General features: G+C 40.3%; 1 protein-coding gene across 2 annotated transcripts in view; it reads left to right on the forward strand.

Annotated features, from left to right (window-relative positions):
* The window catches only part of LOC124288486 (NPC intracellular cholesterol transporter 1-like), a 60734-nt gene extending 34016 nt beyond the window's left edge, over nucleotides 1-26718 (forward strand). The window contains exons 4-8 of one of the 2 annotated variants that reach the window (XM_046725007.1): nucleotides 10212-10344; nucleotides 12544-12770; nucleotides 13041-13136; nucleotides 14066-14235; nucleotides 24169-24356. In XM_046725007.1, the coding sequence (XP_046580963.1) occupies nucleotides 10212-10344; nucleotides 12544-12770; nucleotides 13041-13059 (379 nt within the window). In that variant the 3' untranslated portion in view covers nucleotides 13060-13136; nucleotides 14066-14235; nucleotides 24169-24356. Of the gene's footprint in view, nucleotides 1-10211; nucleotides 10345-12543; nucleotides 12771-13040; nucleotides 13137-14065; nucleotides 14236-24168 lie in introns of those variants that run through there. The other variant, XM_046725006.1, reaches the window with a different exon arrangement.
* Nucleotides 26719-27519: the final 801 nt, after the last annotated feature.

Consider the following 27519-nt stretch of genomic DNA (forward strand, 5'->3'; position numbering starts at 1 on the left):
AAGTAAATTAACAGCCAAGACCTGCTTTGATGATTTAAAGGAACGACGCCGCCAACTTTACCATTAGCCTGTCAACATATGTAAATTTTATTATATGATATATCATTATATTTATATTCTGTATAATTTTATGTGTAAATAGTCTCTCATAATCCTTTTAAGGATGGCTCATCTTATGTTTCTATTTTATATTGTTTTAATATCTGTAAATGAGTTTAGACTTATAATAAACAATCTGTCTGTCTGTCTGTCTGGCTTCCTGTAAATCTGGTATATATAATTTGTTTTCTATATCGGTCGTTAATCACCTGAAGAAGGAACAAGAAGCAGCCCAGTTGCGTATTTCGAGTACTGTTGGTAAAAACGTTGATTTGTGTAATAGGTTGCCTCTTCTGCTTGTAAATCTAGTCCTCTTAATAAAAATAAAATTTGTTGATTTGCCATTGATCAATGTATATTGGGGGGGGGGTACGAAGGAAGAGAGAGAGAGAGAGAGAGAGAGAGACAGAGAGAGAGAGAGAGAGACAGAGAGAGAGTTAGTGAGTGAGTGAGTGAGTGAGTGAGTGAGTTAGTGAGTGAGTGAGTGAGTGAGTTAGTGAGTTAGTGAGTGAGTTAGTGAGTTAGTGAGCTTGGAAGTGTTTCATCATTAATTACATCAGGTATCGAGGCAACCCCAAACTGGCGTATGCTTTTCTGTTGCCTTCCACTTGGAGAACCCACACCCAGGGATAATCTGGGATATAATCCATCTATCATAGAATCCTGGCACAGGTAAGGTATGCAATTCCTACTGCGATGTTTTGGTGCATCGGGTTAGTGGACCACTCGCGCAGCTCATAGACATAACCCAACATCCATTAATTTCTCATTAATCACTGAGAGATTTCCCTGTACGCACCATTACAAAATATCATCATTTTTGCCACATAATCCACTCTGATAGATTACTTATTCATGCATAAGTTCCTTGATTTTACACACACACAAAAATAGCATTATAACTACGAAATAAAGAACGCAACCCTTCCCCTAAAAAGCGATTCAAGGGGATCTAGTTAACTCAGGTGGAATCTAGTTAACTCTTGCTGTCAGTAATGCAATAACCTCGCCTGATCCAGGTCACACAAATTTTACTCATCCAAAACACGTCGTCACATGCATGGATGGATTTGTGTGTTTAATTTGATTTAAAATGATATTCTAATATACGCGTGTTTACTGTGCACATACCCACGAGACGAGGACTTTTAGATGGCATAGGTTTCTCTATATGTCATATCAAGTAGAAAAGTCAAGAAAGATTATACAACAAAATTAGACACTCAAATAAACAATAATCATAGCACTAAACTATGGTGGCGTTTAGTTAAAAACTATATGAACAAAAAATCTAAAAGTACCTCCTTTCCTCCTATTACCCACAATAACGAAGTCTATCAAGAACCAGAATCAATAGCAAACGTTTTAAATAATTACTTTATTGACCAGGCAATAATCGCTGAATCTAATAAGGATCTTCCAAATATGACATTAAACAATAACAGTAAATATATGAGGAATTTATATCTTACAAAGCAGGATGTTGAAGATGTTCTATCCTCGTTAAACTTTACCAAAGCGAGTGGACCAGATGCTATTGGAAACCGCTTCCTACGTTTGGTATCGCCCTCCTTGTCACTAGCATTAACTAACCTCTTCAACAAGTCACTTCAAACATCAGTTTTCCCAGACATATGGAAAGAATCATCAGTCATACCAATCCACAAGAAAGGTAATATTATCGACTGTTCGAACTATAGACCCGTTGCCTTAACATCTTGTTTATCCAAGGTCTTTGAAAAATGTATATTTAAATATGTCTTTAACTTCATGAGAGATAACAATTGCCTCTCAAATTTACAATCTGGATTCATGCCAGGAGATTCAACAGCTTACCAACTCACGCATTTGTATAATTTTATTGCTAAAGCTATAGACAACGGAAAGAAGTAAGAGCTGTATTCTGCGATATAAGCAAGGCATTTGATAAAGTTTGGCACAAAGGGATTATCCATAAACTAAAATCATGTCGGATAGATGGGAACTTATTGAAATGGTTTGGAAGTTATTTGCAAAATAGAATGCAAAGAGTAGTTATCCAAGGTTACAAATCAGAATTAAAACCGATAATAGCCGGAGTGCACAGAGGATCAGTCCTTGGACCTCTTTTATTCTTAATATACATAAACGACATAGTTGATGGAATCGAAAGTAATATACATCACTCTATGTAATAATCGACGATCCCCATACGAGTGCATTTATTCTTAACTCAGATTTAGACAGAATATCTAAATGGGCGGAAACCTGGCAAGTAAAATTTAATCCAAACAAAACTGAAACTATCCATTTTTCACACAAAACGAAACCTTGTACGAAACCTCCCCTCTCGATGAATATGGTACCCCTATAAATGAAGTGCAGATTCATAAACACTTAGGCATTATTTTTCAGGAAAACCTCCTTTGGCATTCCCACATTAATGAAATGATAAGGAAAATTAGCCCTATGATTAATTGCCTTCGTAGTTTTAAATATAGACTATCACGCAAAACTCTCGAAACAATGTATAAATCCTTTATCTTACCTCTATTTGACTATTGCTGTCATCTCTGGGACAATTGTACAAACGAACAGTCCTTGTCACTAGAAAACCTTCACTTAGATGCCTTACGCACACTATGCGGTGCAGTTAGAGGTACGAGCCATGCGAAACTATATCATGAGACAAACCTGACTTCCTTATCGAAACGGAGAGAAACTTCTAAATTAACATTATTTTACAAAATGGTAAACCATATGGTTCCTGACTATCTTTGTGATCTTGCTCCAGGGAATGTTTCTGATAACAGTAACTACAATCTTAGGAATAATGAAAATTATCAGACTATAAGATGCAAATCTACTAATTATGCCAAATCGTTTTTGCCCGATACAATTAAACTGTGGAATGACCTACCTACAAATGCTACAAACGCTTCCTCTGTTGGACAGTTTAAGAATTCAATCACACCACAAGTTAATACCAACACAATGTTCGATCTAAATTTTGGTAGTCGATTTTGTCAAATAATACACTGCCGCCTTAGATTGGGATGCAGTGACTTAAACAGTGATAAGTATAATCGTTTCATTTCTGATAATGCTTCTTGTTCCTGCTCACAAGATTATGAGGATGTATTCCACTATTTTTTCATGTGTCCTAAATATAATACCATTCGATACGAATCGTATTTCTATGTGAAAGGTTTCTCCCTGCGGGATGTGCTAAATGGCAATAACTCAGTATCTCATCAGACGAATATGGATATTCTACGGTCAGTCCATCAATTCATTATTACATCAAAACGTTTTGATTCATAAAGTTTTGTAGCTTCTCTTATTTTTTATTTGTATCAACTGGCCACGAAACAAAACCAAGATAAATTGTTGATATCCATGATTGTTATTATTCAGAGATAACTTGTTATAACCACTATAAATATGTACAACATTATGCACAAATGTGAACCTTCACATGTATTATGGAGCAGCATTAATATAAGCCATTTAGGCTTGTTTTTGCCAATCCTTTTCTTTCTTCTTGAATGGAGAATAAAATATGTTTAAACCATACCTGCCCCAGGAGATATTCAAAATGTTCCAATCTATTTAAAATTTTAAAATATGTAACATAGATGCATAGTGTTTGTTTTGGTAACTTTGATATTATATTCTTCATATAAAAGTTATAACATGCAAAATAATTGTCATTACAGTGTTTTCTATTCAGGAATATTCCTATAACTCTTATGAGTTTAGTAATGGAATATTAATCAGAAATATTACATCCTAATAACTTGTATATGAAGAATATAATATCAAAGTTGACAAAACAAACTATATGCATTTATGGCATATATTTAAGCATTTTAAATAAATTGGGACATTTGGAATACCCCATGGGACAATCTGACAAACATTCTGGGGCATCTCCACCAAATTTGCATTTTGTAGCTACCCTCAGCACATACGCGATGTACATGGTGCAGTGAGTGAGTGAGTTTAGTTTTACGCCGCTTTTAGCAATATTCCAGCAATATCACGGTTTAAACATATTGTTTTTCATAAAAAATGAATTGGGGTTGGTGAACAAGCTTTACAGCTTATATCAACACCGCTCCCATACAACATATATTACAAAATTAAGTGAAGCATATGTCGTCATCGATAGTGACTATCATATAAATAATACATGTGTACATATTACATCAAATACAAGTACCACTATCATACACCACGCCGGGGGCACCAGAAATGGGCTACATGGTGCAGAGATATGAATACAAGTTGACCCCACCCTAGTCCCCATCCCAACCCAACCAGTTGTAACCCCGACCTTGGTGGCATACATATAAACTAAACAAACCCTTAATATTCATGGACAGTGAAAGATGTCACTATTTCACCCTTTCATAAAAATGCATATAGACAGATTAAATACAACAGCTTGTCTTTGATCTTGTGAGGAGAATGTATACATACTAGTTTTTCTGTAATATAAATCTTCCAGATATCGTTGTCTATGCGTAAAGTATTTAGGGCAAATGTGGAGAACATGAAATTCATCATCCAAATCGTTTACAAACTAACTTCCCTAGGTTTGGATTAAGCCATAGCAAACCTGATCAACAAACCGATACCGAAATCAGGTTTCATTATAAACGCGTTCCTATTTTGTAACAACCGAACGCGTCATCGATCACGCCTGTTGCGACCAGAACTGGGATACGACCAGAACTGGGATAACTAATATGGAGAATTATACGTCTTACTTTCAACTATGTATTTAATCGACAAACAATTATTAAGATCAAAATCAGCTGCACAGCTCGTGTCCTTTATTTTAATTACTGATTGCAAAAAATGCCAATGGCAGCGCTCCATAGTCGATGTCCGCGATTATAGCTAAATATAGGAGCGCAAAAAATGTAGAAACGTGAAACTGAAACAAAATAGAATTCATTTTCATGCGCTTTACTGTAATTACTCTACAAGCTTAAAACAAGTGAACGACCAATTAATGTTCCTGGTTGTGGATGCTGAATTTAGGTGTCAGGTGTTTTTCATTCATTTTTTATTCATATTGATTCATTCATTCCCAGAAATGGTTACTGCTCAACTTGAAATATTACTTTTTTGCAATATCTAATGATATTTTAAAATATAGCTAATTATTCCTTTTAACAATATATGTGTATGCCCACAAATAGAACCAGAAAATATATGATGTGAATGGTATTGGATTTTGATTTTATAGTTTAATAATTATGCTAATATGTGTAAAAATATAGTAAGTTGTATCTAAATATCGGCAAGCCTGGCCATTTTTGCACAGTGTTTATGTAATAATACAGTAAATAGTTTCTTTTAAAGTATGAACGGGGAATAAAAGAAAATTAAATAATGTCATAATTATTTATTTAATGATGTTACATGGAATTTTACTTGTTTTTGTGAGGGTGACAATGCGACAATGCCCCTTCTACGCTTCCATATCTGTGTGAGCATCACTTACTATAACAGCATGTTTTAAAGAACATCGTGTCATGTCAAATACTGGAAAACGCAAGGCCCGTACTATAACTGTAGAAGAAATGTGCCTAAACCAAGTGGATTCTCAGAACGTTGTGCTTGACTTTTTTTTACAATAAAGGAAAAGAAACAGTTTCAAATCTGTCAAAAATGATTTTTCAACTTTATACCCCACTAATCTAATGACAAACGTTAGAAAAAACTTAACACCTCGATCCATGTTTTTTTGGTTACAAAACGTGGTGACGATAGACATGTTTATATGTTTTTAGATGTTAGCCCAAATTGTCGAAAATGAAAACAAACGCTATCTGAAGCTTAACCAGTAAATAATCCTGAGCTTCCTCACTCATAACATCTATGTAACATTTTGGGATAAGACATTTTGCAGTAGGCATTCCCATGGCACCACTCGTGCTCTGTCTTGTTAATCTGTTTCGCGTGTCACCACTGACTTTCAGTGATCCGTTCATATAATTTCACAGCTATTCTTCTCTTTACTGAAAAGGAATGTTTTCTGAGGATAGTCAAGACGTTCTATATTTCATGGATATGGATCAGAATCTCTGCTCGGATTGGCAAAGTAGAGTAGCAGTGAACCCAAACACCGTTCACCCCAGCACAGTTTCACACCAGACTGTTTCACCGCGGTTGTTTCACCCTATACAGTTTCACACCATTTATAGGTTGTTTCACCCCACCAAATAACTATTATTATTATTATCAACTATAAAATTGTTTCAATATTTTATAACCCCGACGCAGTGTTGTCGGTATTTTGCTACGGCGACGTAAAACCTAAACCATTCGCTCACTCTGGTTTTATTTTCTCAGGCAACACCCGCGGGACATGGTCAGTGTGTGATGTATGGCATGTGTGGGGTGAACCCAAACACTGGGAAGCCCGTTCCCTGTGCATACACCGGACCCCCCAAACCCCTCACTGACCCCACTGCAAGGCGTGTTTTGGAAGAATGGTGTCCGGACTTTTCTCATGGTCAGTATTCGTCTTGTATTTTAATTTGACGTGATGTGTCTTTGTTAATCTGTTTTCACATCGTACCCCTTTTCCTAGTCGTTATTTGTCAAACAATCTTTCCTGTATTTCAGACACAAGCACGTGCTGTGACGCTCATCAGCTGTCTTGGCTCCAGTCCATGCTGACAGTGCCGGATCAGATCCTGGGAACCTGTCCAGCATGCAACTACAACTTCAGGAACGTCTTCTGCAACATGGTGTGTAGTCCCAAACAGAGCGACTTTGTCGCCGTCACCAGTACTTCCTCCCAGTCGGTCACGGCCATAAAATACGACGTCACTACGACCTTCGCCGACGGCATGTACAAATCGTGCAAGGACGTCACTATGCCATCTTCCGGTGGTAACGCCCTTGGTCTTTTGTGTGGTTGGCCCGCAGATGAATGCTCCCCAAAAAGGCTACTTTATTATCTCGGCAACGTACGAAATGGTCAATCAGCTTTCTCGATCAAGTTTGATGTAACTGACTCTCCAGACGCGTTGCCGAGCGGAGTAACCTTGTACCCTATGAACGCAACAACTATTCCATGTTCCTCCCCTGTGGGCAAAAGAAGCAGATGTTCCTGTCGTGACTGCGGGGCTGTTCCATGTCCCACCACAACCGTTGCCCCGAATCCCTGTACAAAGAGCCAAAAGGGTGGTATTCAAAAAGCGTAAGTTTCGTCGATAAAGATTAAATGCCATTATTAATAGAGCCTCGGGGAGACAGCAAGCTTGACATGGAGAGGGGTAGGAGAGGGTACGGGGAGACAGCAAGCGTGACAGGGAGAGGGGTAGAACAAGAGGGTACGGGGAGACGGGAACGAGAGAGACGTAGGGCAAAATTGGGTTGGGAGAAAGGCAGGGTAAGAGGGGACGGAAGATGGGTAGGGAATACGGGTAGGGGAAATAAGTAACTCAAGAGGGAATGAGGAAAGGGGAAGGACAAGACTGGACGTGGAGAGGGGAAGGATCAGATTGGACAGGGAGAGGGGAATTCAAGACTGGACGAGGAGAGGGGAAGGATATGGCTGGACTGGGAGAGGGGAAGGATAAGACTTGACGGGGAGAGGGGAAGGATAAAACTGGACGGGGAGAGGGGAAGGATAAGTCAGGACGGGGAGAGGGAAGGACAAGACTGGAAGGGGAGAGGGAAGGAGAAGACTGGACGGGAGAGGGAGAGGAAAGGACAAGACTGGACGGGGAGAGGGGAAGGACAAGACTGGACGGGGAGAGGGAAGGACAATACTGGACGGGGAGACAAGGGAAGGACAAGACTGGACGGGAGAGGGAAGGACAAGACTGGACGGGGGGAGGGAAGGGAAGGACAAGACTGGACGGGGAGAGGGGAAGGACAAGACTGGACGGGGGAGAGGGAAGGACAAGACTGGACGGGGAGAGGGAAGGACAAGACTGGACGGGGAGAGGGGAAGGACAAGACTGGACGGGGAGAGGGAAGGACAAGACTGGACGGGGAGAGGGGAAGGGGACTGGACGGGGAGAGGGGAAGGACTGGACGGGGAGAGAGGGAAGGACAAGACTGGACGGGGAGAGAGGGGAAGGACAAGACTGGACGGGGAGAGGGGAAGGACAAGACTGGACGGGGAGAGGGAAGGACAAGACTGGACGGGGAGAGGGGAAGGACAAGAAGGACGGGGAGAGGGAAGGACAAGACTGGACAGGGAGAGGGGAAGGACAAGACTGGACGGGGGAGTGGGGAAGGACAAGACTGGAAGGGCAGAGGGGAAGGGGAAGACTGGACGGGAGAGGGGAAGGACAAGACTGGACGGGGGAGAGGGGAAGGACAAGACTGGACGGGGGAAAGGACCGGGAAGGACAAGACTGGACGGGGAGAGGGGAAGGACAAGACTGTACTGGGAGAGGGGAAGGACAATACTGGACAGGGAGAGGGGAAGGACAAGACTGGACAGGGAGAGGGAAAGAACAAGACTGGACGGGGAGAGGGGAAGGACAAGACTGGACAGGGAGAGGGGAAGGACAAGACTGGACGGGGGGAGAGGGAAGGACAATACTGGAGAAGGAAGAGGGGAAGGATAAGACTGGACGGGGAGAGGGGAAGGATAAGACTGGACGGGGAGAGGGGAAGGACAAGACTGGACGGGGAGAGTGGAAGGACAAGACTGGACGGGGAGAGGGGAAGGACAAGACTGGACGGGGAGAGGGGGAATTACAAGACTGGACGGGAGAGAGGGAAGGACAAGACTGGACGGGAGAGGGAAGGACAAGACTGGACGGGGAAGGGACAAAGAGAGGGAAGGACAAGACTGGACGGGGAGAGGGGAAGGACAAGACTGGACGGGGAGAGGGAAGGACAAGACTGGAGGGGGGAGAGGGGAAGGACAAGACTGGACGGGGAGAGGGGAAGGACAAGATTGGACGTTGAGAGGGGAAGGACAAGACTGGACTGGGAGAGGGGAAGGAGAAGACTGGAAGGGGAGAGGGGAAGGACAAGACTGGACTGGGAGAGGGGAAGGACAAGACTGGTCGTGGAGAAGGGAAGGACAAGACTGGACGGGGAGAGGGGAAGGACAATACTGGACGGGGAGAGGGTAAGGACAATACTGGGAAGGGGGAGAGGGAGGGACAAGACTGGACGAGGAGAGGGGAAGGACAAGACTGGGCGGGGACAGGGGAAGGACAAGAGTGGACGGGGAGAGGGGAAGGACAAGACTGGACAGGGAGAGGGGAAGGACAATACTGGACAGGGAGAGAGGAAGGAAAAGTTTTTACGGGGAGAGGGGAAGGACAATACTGAACTGGGAGAGTGGAAGGACAAGACTGGACGGGGAGAGGGGAAGGACAAGACTGGACGTGGAGGGGGAAGGATAAGACTGGACGGGGAGAGGGAAAGTACAAGACTGGACGGGGGGAAGGACAAGACTGGACGGGGAGAGGGAAAGTACAAGACTGGACGGGGAGAGGGGAAGGATAAGACTTGACGGGGAGAGGGAAAGTACAAGACTGGACGTGGAGAGGGAAGGACAAGACTGGACGGGGAGAGGAGAAAGACAAGAGTGGATGGGAAAATAGGTAGGGCAAGGTTCGACAGGGAAAGTGGTAGGGCAAGAAGAGACGTGGAGATTACGAGGGGAAAGACAAGATTGGACGTGGAAAGGGGTAGGGCAAGAAGAGACGGAGAAACTACGAGAGGAAGGACAAGATTGGACGGGGAAAGGGTAGGGCAAGAAGAGACGGGAGGGGGAGAGGGAAAGGCAAGAGGGAAACGGAGAGGCATAGTAGAAGAGGGCATGGGTAGAGGGGTTAACAGGAAAGGGTGAGGTGGTGAACGAGGTTAGGGATCGGTAGAAACAAGACCGGGATAGCACATTGACGGCACATTGAAGGACAGAGAAAGGAGAGACAGAAATAGGGGGAGAAATAGAGAAAATGTATGGAAATGGAGACGGAAGGACAAGCCATATTCAGCCGCAAACACACCCCTACAGTGAAGTACCGTACGTCCTGCTCTTCTCGGAAGAATAATCATAGAGTTCATCCAACCAATCGCCATTCCATCCCATTATCGTAAACGTTCTGACGTTTTGCCCGTTATAACTGCAGCCCGGGGTATGCGAGTCTGCACCTGTTGATCCAGAGACTGGGCAACCACTCAAGGATAAAGCATTTCTACCCTCCCCCAAGTCTGCAGAGCATCATGTTCCAAGCAGTCTTCGAGAAAGCCTTCCTGCATCAGGTCAGTTGGATACTCCTAATCAGTTTTGTTGGGCCAAATGTGTAACGAGAGTTTCAAAGGTTCAAATTTAGTCAGGTGCTGTTTTTTTTAATGATAAATATCACTTGACTTTGAACAGACTTTTGATATGTCCACTGTTGATAGCACACGTGTCCTTCTGACTACAGCTGACTGTCCCATTGTCATTGTTTCCATAGGTGGTTGTCTGTCATATCCATAGCTTATTGTCCATGTGTCGTCATGTCTGTCATATCCATAGCTTATTGTCCATGTGTCGTCATGTCTGTCATATCCATAGCTTATTGTCCATGTGCCGTCATGTCTGTCATATCCATAGCTTATTGTCCATGTGTCGTCATGTCTGTCATATCCATTGCTTATTGTCCATGTGTCGTCATGTCTGTCATATCCATAGCTTATTGTCCATGTGTCGTCATGTCTGTCATGACCATAGCTTCTTGTCCATGTGTCGTCTTGTCTGTCATATCCATAGCTTATTGTCCATGTGTCGTCATGTCTGTCATATCCATAGCTTATTGTCCATGTGTCGTCATGTCTGTCATATCCATAGCTTATTGTCCATGTGTCGTCGTGTCTGTCATATCCATTGCTTATTGTCCATGTGTCGTCATGTCTGTCAAATCTATAGCTTATTGTCCGTGTGTCGTCATGTCTGTCATATCCATTGCTTATTGTCAATGTGTCGTCATGTCTGCCATATCAAGAGTGTATTGTCCTTGTGTCGTCGTGTCTGCCATGACCATAGCTTATTGTCCATGTGTCGTCATGTCTGTCATAGCTTCCATTGTCTGTATTGTCAGGTATGTCTGTCATATCCTTGTTGTCCATGTGTCGTCGTCTGTCAAATCTATAGCTTATTGTCCGTGTGTCGTCATGTCTGTCATATCCATTGCTTATTGTCCATGTGTCGTCATGTCTGTCATATCCATAGCTTATTGTCCATGTGTCGTCATGTCTGTCATGTATATAGCTTATTGTCCGTAATGTGTTGTTATGTCTGTCAAATCTATAGCTTATTCCATGTGTCGTCATGTCTGTCATATCAAGAGCTTATTGTCCATGTGTCGTCATGTCTGTCATATCCATAGCTTATTGTCCATGTGTCGTCATGTCTGTCATGTCCATAGCTTATTGTCCATGTGTCGTCATGTCTGTCATATCTATAGCTTATTGTCCATGTGTCGTCATGTCTGTCATATCAAGAGTGTATTGTCCTTGTGTCGTCGTGTCTGTCATATCCATTGCTTATTGCCCATGTGTCGTCATGTCTGTCATATCCATAGCTTATTGTCCATGTGTCGTCATGTCTGTCATATCCATAGCTAATTGTCCATGTGTCGTCATGTCTGTCATATCCATTGCTTATTGTCCATGTGTCATGTCTGTCATATCCATTGCTTATTGTCCATGTGTCATGTCTGTCATATCTATAGCTTATTATCCATGTGTCGTCATATCTGTCAAATCTATAGCTTATTGTCCATGTGTCGTCATGTCTGTCATATCCATAGCTTATTGTCCATGTGTCGTCATGTCTGTCAAATCTATAGCTTATTGTCCGTGTGTCGTCATGTCTGTCATATCAAAAGTGTATTGTCCTTGTGTCGTCATGTCTGTCATGACCATAGCTTATTGTCCATGTGTCGTCATGTCTGTCATATCCATAGCTTATTGTCCATGTGTTGATATGTCTGTCATATCTATAGCTTATTGTCCATGTGTCGTCATGTCTGTCAAATCTATAGCTTATTGTCCATGTGTCGTCATGTCTGTCATATCAAGAGTGTATTGTCCTTGTGTCGTCGTGTCTGTCATGACCATAGCTTATTGCCCATGTGTCGTCATGTCTGTCATATCCATAGCTTATTGTCTATGTGTCGATATGTCTGTCATATCCATAGGTTATTGTCCATGTGTCGTCATGTCTGTCAAATCTAAAGCTTATTGTCCGTGTGTCGTCATGTCTGTCATATCAAGAGTGTATTGTCCTTGTGTCGTCGTGTCTGTCATGACCATAGCTTATTGTCTATGTGTCGTCATGTCTGTCATATCCATAGCTTATTTTCCACTTCTCGTCATGTCTGTCATATCCATAGCTTATTGTCCACGTGTTGTCATGTTTGTCCATTATGATTGTCAAAGTTTGGTGTGTCATTCACGGTCCTGTTCATTTTACAGATACTCGATTTGCAGACTAAAATACAAACGTTGAGCTTCACCGTGGCCTCCATCAGTGTTACCCTGGACAACATATGTCTACATGACAACGTCACCAAACACTGTACTGTCCCTAGCGTCCTACAATACTTTCAAAACAGCAACCGAAACGTGGACAAGAAAGTGATGGACCCTTCAGGATTTTTCATTAAGCCTGACTACCTGGATCACCTCCTCCTGTGCTTCAGGTTAATGTCAGCTTGAACTGATTGAACTGATTGAACTGATTGAACGGAATTGATTGAATGCTTGGTTTGGTAAGTTGCCGGGTGGGCGTCATTATGATTGTATATCATCCATTCATCCATCCTTCCTTCCTTCCGTTCGTCCGTTCGTACGGGCGTCTGCCCGTACGTCCATCCATCTATCTATCCGTGGGTAGAATGTAATGGTATTAGTTCATGAAGAAAGATGCGTAACTTTACTATACTAAATCTAATTCACCCGTATCGTTCCAGGTACCCCCAGACAACCTGACCTTCCTCTGAACCTGTCCTGTGTGTCGGACTATGGTGGAGTGGTCGAACCCTCCCAGATATTTTGTGGATATGACGGTAGGTGGAGAGTGACTATATCCTTCTTGTCTTTTAGAGACTATACACACGGTTTGACTGGTAAGGAATCAGATAAGTAGCTTGGTAGATTGAAAACCACACAGGAGCGTCGATTTATGCATATAGATTGAACATTATCCACAGAGTAATCTACAGTTTTTGTTGTTTTGCTTTGTTTGTACTGTTTTTTCGCTTTGTTTTGTTTTTGTTGTTTTGATTTTTGAGGGTTTTTGTTTTTGTTTTTGTTTTGTTTTGTTTTTTTGGGGGTGGGGGTGGGGGTTGTTTTGTTGGGTTTTGGGTTTGTTTGTTTTTTTGGGGGTTGTTTTTGTTTTTGTTTGGGGTTTTTGGGGGTGTTCTTAGTAGGTCTTGATTACCATTTCATTAAAATGTAATGTTCAGAATATACAGGGTTCACTATTCACAACCTTCCAGTCCTCGTATCACGACCTATTTCTATAGGTAAAATATATGTCATGTCTCACGTTTACACAGCAACATTACAACATGAAGTAACGTAACTTTTATGCAAATGTGAGTTGTCTCAGCGAAATGTGTCGATGTCCACAGATGCGTCTGTACCCAAAATATACAGTTAAAGTCAACAATAATTAAAATCGAGTTATGTATAATAAATAAACGTGAATAAAAACCTGGTCTCACTCTGTTCAACTAAGGCGTTTGAGGAAAACATTATTCCAACAAATTATGGAGTTGGAAGAAAGCCAAAAGACACGCGGGTCATTGAAGTTACCAAATTTCAAGTAGCACGTAACTGGCACAGATTAACCAAGGATAATAGTCAAACTGATATGGAACTCGAACCAATGACCCTGGAACTAGAGCTTTGCACAGCGAACTGCGAATTCAAGTACTACTATAATTGAATTGATACATTTTCGATTATCAGCCAGTATTTCCTGATCTTTCAGGCAGCAACTATCAGAACTCCACCCAGCTGGTGATGACGTTCGTGATAAAGGACCCCCGGGCGTCTCCTGTTTCTACTGTGTGGGTGAACGGAATTCGAAGGTTCATCCAGACGTGGCAAAACGCCAACAAGGAAGTGAAGATCACCACCTTCTCTGAACCCCCTAATTAGGTAATGCTTGAACATCCTGCTGTCCTTCTTTACTTGAGGGCGGGTGGGTATTTTTTGTTTGTTAAAAAACGTAATATATTCCAATTTTATTCTTTGATTTTCCTTTCGTTTAAGAATGTACATTTCAAAATTTCGATTCTTTTCTTGCTACTCGACTGTATTCTCGTTATTAAAGTTTATTTTAAAAACTCGAAATTTAGATTATTTTCTCTTCACATATAGTATGACCAGAAATTATGGAGAATTTTAGGATTATGTTTAATTGGATTTCTAGTATGAACAACCTTGACCAGCTATCAAGTGCTTGGTTTCATTTAAGAGAGACAGCTCCGTTAATCCTTTTTCATTAGTTTTTGTGAAGAGTTATCCCCCTTTGTTCTCTTGCTTATAACAATTATTATAACAGTATATACAGTATATAAGTATTATAACAAGGACATCAGATCAGCTCAAGTGATTTCAAGTAGAACAGGCATCCCTTTGTCCACTGTTTATAGTTTTCTGAAAAATATTGCAAATGGATATGGCATTGAGCACCAGGGAGGCGCAGGTAGGCCCAGAAAATTGACTGTCGGTGACAGGAGGCGGCTTGGTATTCTTGTTTCTAAACACAAACGAAGGAGTTTAGAAAACTTAAGGCTGGATATGATTGATAGTGGAACAATTAGAACTGAGCTGCATGCAATGGGTTGGCAGAAAAGTCGAGGAATTCCATCACCGATCATGAAACCTGAACAAAAGCAGCGAAGGTTGAACTGGTGCTTACAGCATAGAAATTTTAACTTGGACAATGTGATTTTCTCAGATGAAAGTTCTGAGTGGCTGTTTCCTAATACACTGAAATTCTGGACCAAACAAACTGAAAAACCTTTGTATCAGCGCCCAAAGTACAATCCGAAATTTAACGTGTGGGGTGGCATATCTGTGTTAGGGGCAAAGCCCCTCTGTGTATTTGAAGGGAATATGAACAGTGAGCGGTACACAGATATTCTCGAGGGACATTTACTTCCATCTGCTCATGTGTTCTGTGGAAATATTTGGATTTTCCAGCAGGACAACGACCCAAAACATCGTTCAAAGCATTCACAGGCCTGGTTTCGGACCCAAAATATGACATTATTAGATTGTCCAAGCTATAGCCCTGACTTAAATCCAAAAGAAAATGTTTGGGTGGTCCGATATTGGGACAGCATGAACCACGACTTTCTAACTTCTTTGATCTGTAGTATGCCCCGCCGCATTGAAGCCTGCGTTGCTGCCCATGGTGACTTGACAAAATACTAACTGTTCACCTGTCTTTGAATCTGCAATTATGTTCTGCTAATATTCACATTTAATACGTGAGTAATGAGTGAAAAAAATTAAAAATTTACAATCTTTAAATTCTCAATAATTTCTGGTTGTATTGTATTTTTTTGCAATTTAACTACTTTCTAGAACTCTCCTTGTTACCTCGATTATTTTGTCATTTGTCCAAGTATATAATAACATTTATATTTTAAAAATAGATTGAAATCTATTCAATAATGAAACAATAATGAAAGTAACGAGAAAAATACTGGAAATTTGGATAAAATATTGAATATTTGAAATGACTCATGGGTAAAAGTTATAACCTAAAAACGACACCACTATGCTTTCATGGGTAAGCTTTATTTTAGATAACGTTAATCAAACTGAACCTTTCTACCAGGACAAGAAGTATGTGCATCATATCGATGTGGCCACAAGTCAGAAACATACAGATTGCATCAAACACATTGAAACAGCATCCTTTTCAGGATTTTAGAGGAATCTCACCCATAACACAATGACTAAAATGCACAGTATATAATAACATTTATATTTTAAAATAGAATGATCACGCAGTAACGAGAAAAATACTGGAAATTTGGTTGAATATTTGAAATGACTCCCAAGGCTCAAAAACACTAACTCCGTAACTCCTGTTAACAATGTGCATCATATCGTTTAATCAGAAACATACAACAATTGAAACATCAGGATTTTAGAAGGAATCTCCACCCATAACACAATGACTAAAATGAACAGAGACATTTTTATGACACGCAGCTGCTAGGTTGTTCGGGAAACGCTAACTCAAGGTCACAGGTCTCCCTGTTAACAACTGTTTAATAAAACAAGAATTCAGCAACATATCTAGAACAGGCATCTAGAACAAGGATAGGTCACCAGCATATGCTTGTCTCACTGTGGACATTTGTATCTAGAATGTCCTCAGTATATCATGCTTGTCTCACTGTGGACATCTTTGTATCTAGAATTTGTATCTAGGTCCTCAGTATATCATGCTTGTCTCACTGTGGACATTTGTATCTAGAACAGGTCACCAGTATATATCATGCTTGTCTCACTATGGACATTTGTATCTAGAACAGGTCACTGGTACATCATGCTTGACTTTCTGCGGACATTTGTATCTAGAATAGGTCACCAGTATATCATGCTTGTCTCACTGTGGACATTTGTATCTAGAACAGGTCACCAGTATATCATGCTTGTCTCACTGTGGACATTTGTATCTAGAATAGGTCACCAGTATATCATGCTTGTCTCACTATGGACATTTGTATCTAGAACAGGTCACTGGTACATCATGCTTGACTTTCTGTGGACATTTGTATCTCGAATAGGTGACCAGCATATCATGCTTGTCTCAGTGTGGACATTTGTATCTAGAATAGGTCCTGAGTATATCATGCTTGACTTTCTGTTGACATTTGTATTGAATAGGTCACCAGTATATCATGCTTGTCTGACTGTTTACATTTGTATCTAGAATAGGTCCTCAGAATATCATGCTTGTCTCACTGTGAACATTTGTATCTAGAATAGGTCACCAGTATATCATGCTTGTCTCACTGTGGACATTTGTATCTCGAATAGGTCACCAGCATATCATGCTTGATTTTCTGTGGACATTTGTATCTAGAATAGGTCCTCAGTATATCATGCTTGTATCACTGTGGACATTTGTATCTAGAATAGGTCCTCATCATATCATGTTTGTCTCACTGTGGACATTTGTATCTAGAATAGGTCACCGGTATAGTATATCATTTGTCTAGAATGTCCTGAGTATTCATGCTTGTCCCACTGGGGGCATTTGTATCTAGGAATAGGCTGAACTCAACATTTGTATCTAGAACAGGTGCTTGCATATCATGTTTGACTCAGTGCGTAGACATTTGTATCTTATAGGTCCTGTAGTTTGACTTCTGGGGGGGCATTTATATCTGAATTCAGTGGAACAGGAAAATGATCAGTGTGTATATATATTAGGAAAGTTGCCTCTTGTCAAATGACTGGATATCAAAGGCAGTGATACTCCAGGTACTCTGTATTTTGCATCCATCTGTTTTTGGTCTGATTAAACATGCATTCCATATCTACTTGTTATTACTTCTTAACTAAAACTACGGTGCCGTTTTATTCTATTCCCTTCTCATGTCGCTATATGGTTGTGTTCCTTCACTTTCACTGACCAGTGGATATTATATCACAGTCAGTGAGTATGGTTGGACGCACCTGTTAACAGCAATTCAGTGATCATTCAGACTAGATATTGGAGGAAAGCCCGCAGTGAGTTAGTGAGTGAGCGAGTGAGGTTTTACGCCGCTTTTAGCAATATTTCATCAATATCACGGCGGGGGACACCAGAAATGGGCTTCACACGTTGTACCCATGTGGGGAATAGAGCCTGGGTCTTCAGCGTGAAGAGCAAACGCTTTGACCACTAGGCTATCCTACCGCTCCCCACAGAAAATCCCTAAGTATTGCAGGTCTAAGACGAGTACAACTTTGGTGAAATCAGCCACGATTGTGGTGCTGACAACCCTTTAAACGTCATGATGGTAACTTTGGTATTCGAATCCACGATTATCTGTTTCTGGCATGAGAAAAGATGAATTTGAAATTTCGTTTTGGGCACGTCCTGAAATTACAACTATTGCACCTAATGTGCATTTTAGATGTACTAGTATTTAAGCTATACATCAATTTTACTTGTCTCAAGACCATGTCCGAACTCGTGGCTGACATAGCGAAACATGGCTGCAAACAGTAGTACCTATTATGTCGTTTCCCAGTTATCAAACCATGACTGGGTTACTCAGTCTATTTCCAGACATATTACAGATAGCAGACTTGGGTCAGGTAACCACTTCAGCTGATTGTTCTCAGGACACAGATGAACGCAATGTCGGCTTAAGATACACTAAATATTCAGATATTAATGTATGACATGGCCTTCTGTTGAGTAGATGTTCTTCAGTTACTTTTATGCCGATTTGAATAATATTCCAGTGAATGCGGGATCCAAGTGGGATTCGAACTCGAAATTTCGAAACGCTTCAACCGCTTCCACCATGCAGTAAGCAGACCATGGAGTTGATGGGGTAGTCTATGCTGGCTAGAACGTGTCGTTGTCCACTACATCGTTGATCCGAGGTGGTTTTCCGACAATGTTTCACGGTCTTGGTATCCCTTCATCTTAAAATGGATGGAATATGAAAACTCAATTCCACTCATCCAAATCTTCTATGATGTGACATACAGTGAAATGTGGTTCATATGTAACACGTATGTGTGTGGCGGCTGGTAGTAGCATGGATAGAAATGACATCCCAACAACTCTCACAAAACTGCCCTTGTTTTATCCTCTTAATTAAGTACCATATTTTAAAGTCTTTTGTTATGCCGTGGCCAGAACATCGAACCCTTGCCCTTTCTGACCCCCGGGCAGTCAGATCTACTGGACAACGGACGTGTTGTGAAATGAAAAGATGTACACTGTGCAACACCTGCTTGTGTTTGACTGACAACTCATATATATAGTTACATGTCAACGTGATAAGGTGGTCAAGGGCAGAGAGATAAGATATGATCATTTAGGAACAATATTTTAATCATAAACTCGAACGACTGAACTGCGATTAGCGATTCGGAACGTTTGTGTGTATCAGGGAGCGGTAATCAACATTGTCGTTTGTGGGAATAACGTTTTGTAGGAAGTTACGATCACCTTTGCGCTACGATCGCTGCGTAAAATGGGGCCCTGATTAGGAGAGGGAAACCGAATGTGAACACTCATCGTTGAAATCCTGTCCTATCACACGGTAGACTTCACCTTACTAGTCACATGTTGTAATGAGTTGGATACCACCTTACATTCACAATAACAACAGAGTACTACAATGTTGGCATAGGCATTGTATAAGCTTGAAATATAAACTTTTAATACAAAATGGCGTATATACGCACGCTCACACACACACAAAGACACACACGTGCACACACACACACGTGCACAATGATTAAAGCGACAAACCATTCCAGCATCATCAGACATGAGACCGACTGACTACATGTCTTGTCTTCAATTTTCAGTAAGATGCTATCTGCGAGAAAGTACATCATATCACTTGTTTGCTTAAGTTTCGGGCGATATCTGAAATGTAATCACCGCGTTTAGTGTCAAATGCTCATAGGATTTGTGAATAACGTTTTCCACCGAATTTGTCAAAATCAGTTACAATATCAACTGTTATCAACTACAGTACTTTAGTTTGTAATATCGAGTCACATATCACACAAGGAAGTAGGGAAATGTATGTATTCAACCAAGTTTTCATTCAAAAGCATCTTGGATCTGGAATAAAGTTTTATGCCGCTTTCACTATAATTCCAGGCATTTCAGTATGAGGAACGCCAAGACTAAGAATACAATATTTATAAATCCCGATTCCTTTGCATGAGGAAGTCGACCAACAGGGAAGGAAACATACCCAGTGTTTGGTATATAATGATATGATAGAAGTTCAAAACCCATTTCATTGTCAATACTTCTCCAGTTTGAAGTACGCTCTAATAGACTAGTAGTCAAACATCTGTAATGGTTGAACGTAGTTCAGGAAAATATCCTGCACCTTCTAATAAGTACGGAATACATTGGGGAAATGAAGAGAGAATGTGTGCCCAGATGTAACGATGGACTGAACTGACAACTGCAAAGACATCAAAAACGGTGAATATGAACTGTCCTCATTCAGCAATAAACCAGTAAACATAACTAATGTAATCTCGTAAACATGAACTTTCCTCATTCAGCAATAGGCTAGTAAATATAGGGGCGGCGGGGTAGTCTAGTGGTTAAAGCGTTGGCTCGTCACGCCGAAGACTCGGGTTCGAATCCCCACATGGGTACAACGTGTGAAGCCCATTTCTGGTGTCCCCCGCAGTGATGTTGCTGGAATATTGCTAAAAGCGGCGTAAAGCCAAACTCAGTCAGTCAGTCAGTAAATATAATCTTCTAAATATAAACTTCCTCAAATCAGCAATAAGCCAGTAAATATAATCTTGTAAATATGAACTTTCCTCATTCAGCAATAAGCCAGTAAATATAATCTCCTAAATATGATCTTCCTCACTTAGCAATAAGCCAGTAAATATAATCTTGTAAATATGAACTTTCCTCATTCAGCAATGAGCCAGTAAATATAATCTTGTGAATATGAACTTTCCTCAATCAGCAATGAGCCAGTAAATATAATCTTGTAAATATGAACTTTCCTCAATCAGCAATGAGCAAGTAAATATAACCTTGTAAATATGAACTTTCCTCATTCAGCAATGAGCCAGTAAATATAATCTTGTGAATATGAACTTTCCTCATTCAGCAATGAGCCATTAAATATAACCTTTTAAACATGAACTGTCCTCATTCAGCGATATGCAAGTAAACCAAATCTTCTAAATATGAACTTCCTCATTCAGCAATGACCAAATAAATATAATCTTGTGAATATCAAGTTTCTTAATTTAGCAATGAGCCAGTAAATATATTCTTGTAAATATGAACTTTCCTTATTCAGCAAGCAACAGGCCAGTAAATATAATGTTCTGAGTATGAACTTCCTCATTTAGCAATAAGCCAGTAAATATAATCTTGTAAATATGAACTTTCCTCATTCAGCAATAAGCCAGTAAATATAATCTTCTAAATATGAACTTCCTCACTTAGCAATGAGCCAGTAAATATAATCTTGTAAATATGAACTTTCCTCATTCAGCAATAAGCCAGTAAATATAATCTTGTAAATATGAACTTTCCTCATTCAGCAATGAGCCAGTAAATATAATCTTGTGAATATGAACTTTCCTCAATCGGCAATGAGCAAGTAAATATAACCTTGTAAACAGGAACTTTCCTCATTCAGCAATAGGGCAGCAACTATATAATTGTGTAAGTATTAACTTTCCGTATTCAGCAATAGGCCAGAAAATAAAATGTTCTAAATATGAACTTCCTCATGCAACAATAAGCCAGTAAATACGATCTTGTGCATATGAACTTTTCTAATTTAGCAATAGGCCAGCAAATATAATCTTGTAAATATGAACTTTCCTCATTCAGCAATAGGCCAGCAAATATAATCTTGTAAACATGAACTTTCCTCATTCAGCATTGAGCCAGTAAATATAATCTTCTAAATATAAACTTTCCTCATTTAGCAATAAGCCAGTAAATGCAATATTGTAAATATGATCTTTCCTCATTGAACAGTAGGCAAGTAAATGTAAACCTATAAATATGAACTTTCCTCATTCAGCAATGAGCCAGTAAATATAATCTTGCAAATATAATCTTTTCTCAATCAGCAATGAGCCAATAAATCTAATCTTGGAAATATGAACTTTGCTCAATCAGCAATGAGCCGCCAGCAAATATAATCTTGTAAATATAAACTTTCCTCATTTAGCAATAGGCTAGTAAATATAATATTGTAAAGATGAACTTTCTTCGGTCAGCGATATGCCAGTAAACATAATCTTGTAAATATGATCTTTTTTAATTCAGCAATAGGCAAGTAAATATAATCTTGTGAATATGAAGTTTCCTCATTCAGCAATAGGCTAGTTAATATAAACTTGTAAATATGAACTTTCCTCAATCAGCAATAAGCCAGTAAAGATAATCTTGTAAGTATCATCCTTCCTCATTCAGCAATAAGCCAGTAAATATCATCTTGTAAATATGATCTTTCCTCATTCTGCAATAGGCCAGCACATATAATCCTCTAAATATAAACTTCCTCTTTTAGCAATAAGCCAGTAACTGCAATATTGTAAATATGAACTTTCCTTATTTAGCAATAAGCCAGTAAATGCAATATTGTAAATATGATCTTTCCTCATTGAACAGTGAGCAAGTAAATGTAAACCTGTAAATATGAACTGTCCTCATTCAGCAATGAGCCATTAAGTATAATCTTGTAAATATGAACTTTCCTCATTCAGCAATGTGCCAGTAAATATAATCTTGCAAATATAATCTTTCCTCAATCAGCAATGAGCCAATAAATATAATCTTGGAAATATGAACTTTGTTCAATCAGCAATAAGACGCCAGCAAATATAATCTTGTAAATATAAACTTTCCTCATTTAGCAATAGGCTAGTAAACATAAAATTGTAAAGATGAACTTTCTTCAATCAGCGATATGCCAGTAAACATAATCTTGTAAATATGATCTTTCTTAATTCAGCAATAGGCAAGTAAATATAATCTTGTGAATATGAAGTTTCCTCATTCAGCAATAGGCTAGTAAATATAATCTTGTAAATATGAACTTTTCTCAATCAGCAATAAGCCAGTAAACATAATCTTGTAAATATTATCTTTCCTCATTCAGCAATAGGCCAGTAAATATAATCTTGTAAATATGAACTTTCCCTAAATCAGCAATGAGCGAGTAAATATAATCTTGTAAATGTGAACTTTCCTCATTCAGCAATAGGCCAGATAATATAATCTTATAAAGATGAACTTTCCTCATTCAGCAATGAGCCAGGTGGTTATAAAACGGCAATTTAGTTTACCACGTTCTACAATGGCACAGTTCCCAATTCCTGGGGTGGCCAGAGTTTAGCATTCAATGGTTATAAGTTTAGAGTGAAATCAAGAAGAAATCATCGAGTTTTGAGTCGAGGGAGGAGAGAGACTGATGTGGAACCACTTCAGCTACAGTGAAGTGATGTTTCTTCAGTGACGACTTGCTGGCATACTTGCATTACTAAAACAGACTATAACCTTAATCCACATTGTCCTAAGGATTAGTACGGTTCACTGATTTTAATCCCTAACAATGCAGGCAAATGGAGAACAACTCGGTTGAGAGTTATCGTTCCAGTGGTAACGCCCAGTATTTGGTTGGGTCCCCACGTAAATGCTGACTCTGAGTTAATGGCATAATGGTAAATGCTGACTCTGAGATAATGCCATAAAGGTAAATGCTGACTCTGAGCTAATGCCATAATGGTAGATGCTGACTCTGAGCTAATGCCATAATGGTAAATGCTGACTCTGAGCTAATGGCATAATGGTAGATTCTGACTCTGAGCTAATGGCATAATGGTAGATGCTGACTCTGAGCTAATGGCATAATGGTAGATGCTGACTCTGAGTTAATGCCATAATGGTAAATGCTGACTCTGAGCCAATGCCATAATGGTAAATGCTGACTCTGAGCTAATGTCATAATGGTAGATGCTGACTCTGAGCTAATGCCATAATGGTAAATGCTGACTCTGAGTTAATGCCATAGTGGTAAATGCTGACTCTGAGCTAATGGCATAATCGTAGATGCTGACTCTGAGCTAATGCCATAATGGTAAATGCTGACTCTGAACTAATGGCATAATGGTAAATGCTGACTCTGAGCTAATGGCATAATGGTAAATGCTGACTCTGAGCTAATGGCATAATGGTAAATGCTGACTGTGAGCTAATGGCATAATGAAAGCACGTTGACCACCATGCAAGAACAGTAAACATTTCTTACTAAGGATTCAGAGAGTCATGACCTAAATAGATGTTAATCAGAACAAAGCTAATTGTATTTACTGTTTCAGGTCGTCATTGATGTCCAGAGGAGACGAACGGTTTTCCCATCGGTCATTCAGATGTTCCAGCAGTCTCTGCACATGATGGAGAACACCAGTTTCCAGAACGACCTTAAGACTTTCCTTCGTGACTACGACGATCGTCACGCCCTACAGGTTCTGCCCGCCATCTTGTGTCTTGCTGTTCTGATGGTGCTAGGCTTGTTGGGGAACTCGCTTGTCTGTTACGTGTACATTGCAAAGTTCAAACCAAGCCCCACCAATAGATATATAATAGCCCTGGCAATATTTGACCTTATCAACTGTGGCATATGCATACCTCATGAAATAGCTGACTTGAGATATAGATACACATTAGCACGATACGGCTTGTACAAGATCAAGGGAGTAATCGTAACATTTGTATCTTATGTGTCTACATCCATTCTCCTAGCTGTAGCAGTGGACAGGTACAGGAGAATTTGCCGACCTTTTCAAAGACAGGCAACATGGTTAGATGCTAAAGTCACAATCGCTGTGTGCTCAGTCATGTCTTTGATTGTCGCCTTACCGGCTGCTATTATCTACGGTGTAAAGACAGTGACCACAAACAACATCCACATCAATGGTTCAGATTGTTCGATATCAGACGACTACAGTGGGACGCCATATCCAAGCATCTATAATGGTGCTCAGTTCTTCATTTTCGTGGCTGCTACACTATGCCTTCTTGTCCTCTACAGCCTAATATGGAGGCAGGTTGCTAGACGTAGGACATTCTTCAACAAGAACAGAACCAGGCAGAACCCAGAGCAGCAGTTACACAAATCTATTGTGTCCTTTACTGTCCAGTCTAATGCTCCTGAAAACACGTGTGCAGCGTCAGAATCGAGCCCACCAACTGACGAACACCTTCGTCAAGGAGAGTCTGAAACAGATGAAGGAATGTGTTCCTCGAAAAGTACCTCTACCGCCTTGGAACCACCAGAAGATGTCCATGTTGCTAGCACGCTAAGTACACATTCATCGTCAGGAAACAACAAGAGGTCACACAAGACACTGTTTATGTTGTTTCTGATCACCCTTGTATTTGTACTGAGCTTTCTTCCTTATCTATGTTTAATGGTGGCCAAAACAGCCTCTAAGGAAACGTTTGCAGGCATTCAAGGAGCTGGGGCAGTGCTGTACAGTTTGTTCCTGAGGTCGTATTTCATCAATGGTGTCGTCAATCCGATCATATACGGCTTTTGTAATCTGTATTTCCGACGGGAAGTTAGACTCCTGTGGAGAAAGGTTACATGTGATGCCACAGGTACGGTATCTGAGGGCTCGTCACGCTAAAGATCAGGGTTCCATTCAACTCATGGGTATACTGTGTGAAGCCCATTTCGGGGGTCTTCCGCAGTGATATTACTAGAATATTACTAAAAGCATCGTAAAAACATACTCACTCTAAGTATCCGAAGATGCGGAATATGTGATTGTCGCAGTACACTGATTGTACATTAGAAAAATATAGTTGTTACCGTTTCTTGAATATCTATCCAAACCAATATCATAACAGAACCTCATGGGTTATGGAGACCAATGGATCTGTTGCCGAGACTGCTGAAAAGGTCATTTGACCTCAGGATACACTATCTACTGGAGATGATCCATGTTACAATACGTGCTGCCAGTGAATCAGTTTTGCCAGTGAATCAGAATTTTCTCTCCTACAACCTGCATTTTTTATCTTGAAACTCTAACTGATGTACAAACTGCCTCAATCTCATTTGCAAACAAGCCTGGGACACATTTCAGCCTTTTGGTATGTTGTTGTAAGTCTAACTCTTACACATGCTGAATGCAAGCAAGTCAATTTCTTTTTCATGTGAGTGAAAAACTTTATATAATGGAACTTAATTAAGCACCCCCATGTTTTAGAACAGTGATATGAACAGAAAAGTGTCAGAATGTTCATGCTTCTAGAACAATAAAGCCTGATTGTTTGGTGGAAGATTGGATAATGACTACAGACAAACCTGCAAAATGTAGGCAATGTGTTAATCTGTAGGTCCTGTGCGTAAAAATGTCAACGCAGTTGATTTTGTGGAACAGCCGATCATAGAAAACAAACTATCCTGGGATGACACGTGATGAGATAGTGTCGGATCCCGCGATCTGTATAGGACCCTTGAAGTCTACTGAGGTCTTTGACATCAGTATATCGTGTATCCGCCACGTGCCTGGATGTCAGCCTCCACAACAGGTTGAATTATTACTCAGCACATGGTAATGCTCTCAAACGACCATCCGGAACATGAAGCAGGAACTTTCTTTCACCGGACGAGTGACTTCGTATCCAGATCCCAAGATTCCAGCGCCGTCGAGCACAACATCCTCCTAGACGTTGCCTTTGATGTTCATGAGTCAGAGTTGGACGTCTGATGATCCTTGGGGACCTCAAAGCAAGAACCTTGAGACAATTACGCACTGTCTTGGTTGATTTGTTTGTTTGTTGTTTTACGCCGCACTCAGCACTATTCCAGCTTTATAGCTGCGGTCTGTAAATAATGGAATCTGGACCAGACAATCCAGTGATCAACAGTATGGGCATCGATCTACGTTATTGGGGTACGATGACATGTGTGGACCAAGTCAGCGAACCTGACCACCAGATCCCGTTAGTCGCCTCTCACCACAAGCGTGGGTTGCTGAAGACCAATTCTAACACGAGATCATCACTGGTCAGTCCCAATGAAAGTCTTCTCCTCGCCATATTTACATGTATGAATGGCACAGATAGCATATTTAATTTTATACGCTCAGGCAGAGATACTGCTTTTCATGATATCACATGAATGTGGGCTGCGTTTTGGCAACACTTTCAAACTGAAATCTCGTGTTTCATTATTTGAAAGGTGCTACTAACAATAGTATCGTTGACACATCATCATCAGCGACAGCTACATCACTATGATGAAATATATTAGGGAGTGTTTAATTTAGTTCCATGCGAATGTCGCCACTGGCGTTCAAAACAACTTCTATTCGTTCGCCACCCATTTTTACTAACCTGTTTTGAAGTAGGCGAATTTTTTTCCTAGACCTACAATGTTTTCCATTGAAAAATAAAAGGAAAGTATACGGAGTTAGTTCTTTTTAAAATTTGAAACTGCATGAATTTTAATATATTTGAGATACTTCTAGACATTCGTAATCCTTTTTAAAACACATAAACTACCCTGACCAAAATCTTCCCCTATTTTTGGAAAACATGCAACTAACAGTGACAGATAATTTGCCACGTAAATTAAGTGCAGACGTATACGAACTCAAGACAAATTTGAAACTACTTGGCCCGACACGAAATCTATTTGTCACAGGTTTGCATATTTT

This window comes from Haliotis rubra, unplaced genomic scaffold, assembly GCF_003918875.1.
Source record: "Haliotis rubra isolate DU_JTF1 unplaced genomic scaffold, ASM391887v1 Scf419, whole genome shotgun sequence".
NCBI classification, from domain to species: domain Eukaryota; kingdom Metazoa; phylum Mollusca; class Gastropoda; order Lepetellida; family Haliotidae; genus Haliotis; species Haliotis rubra.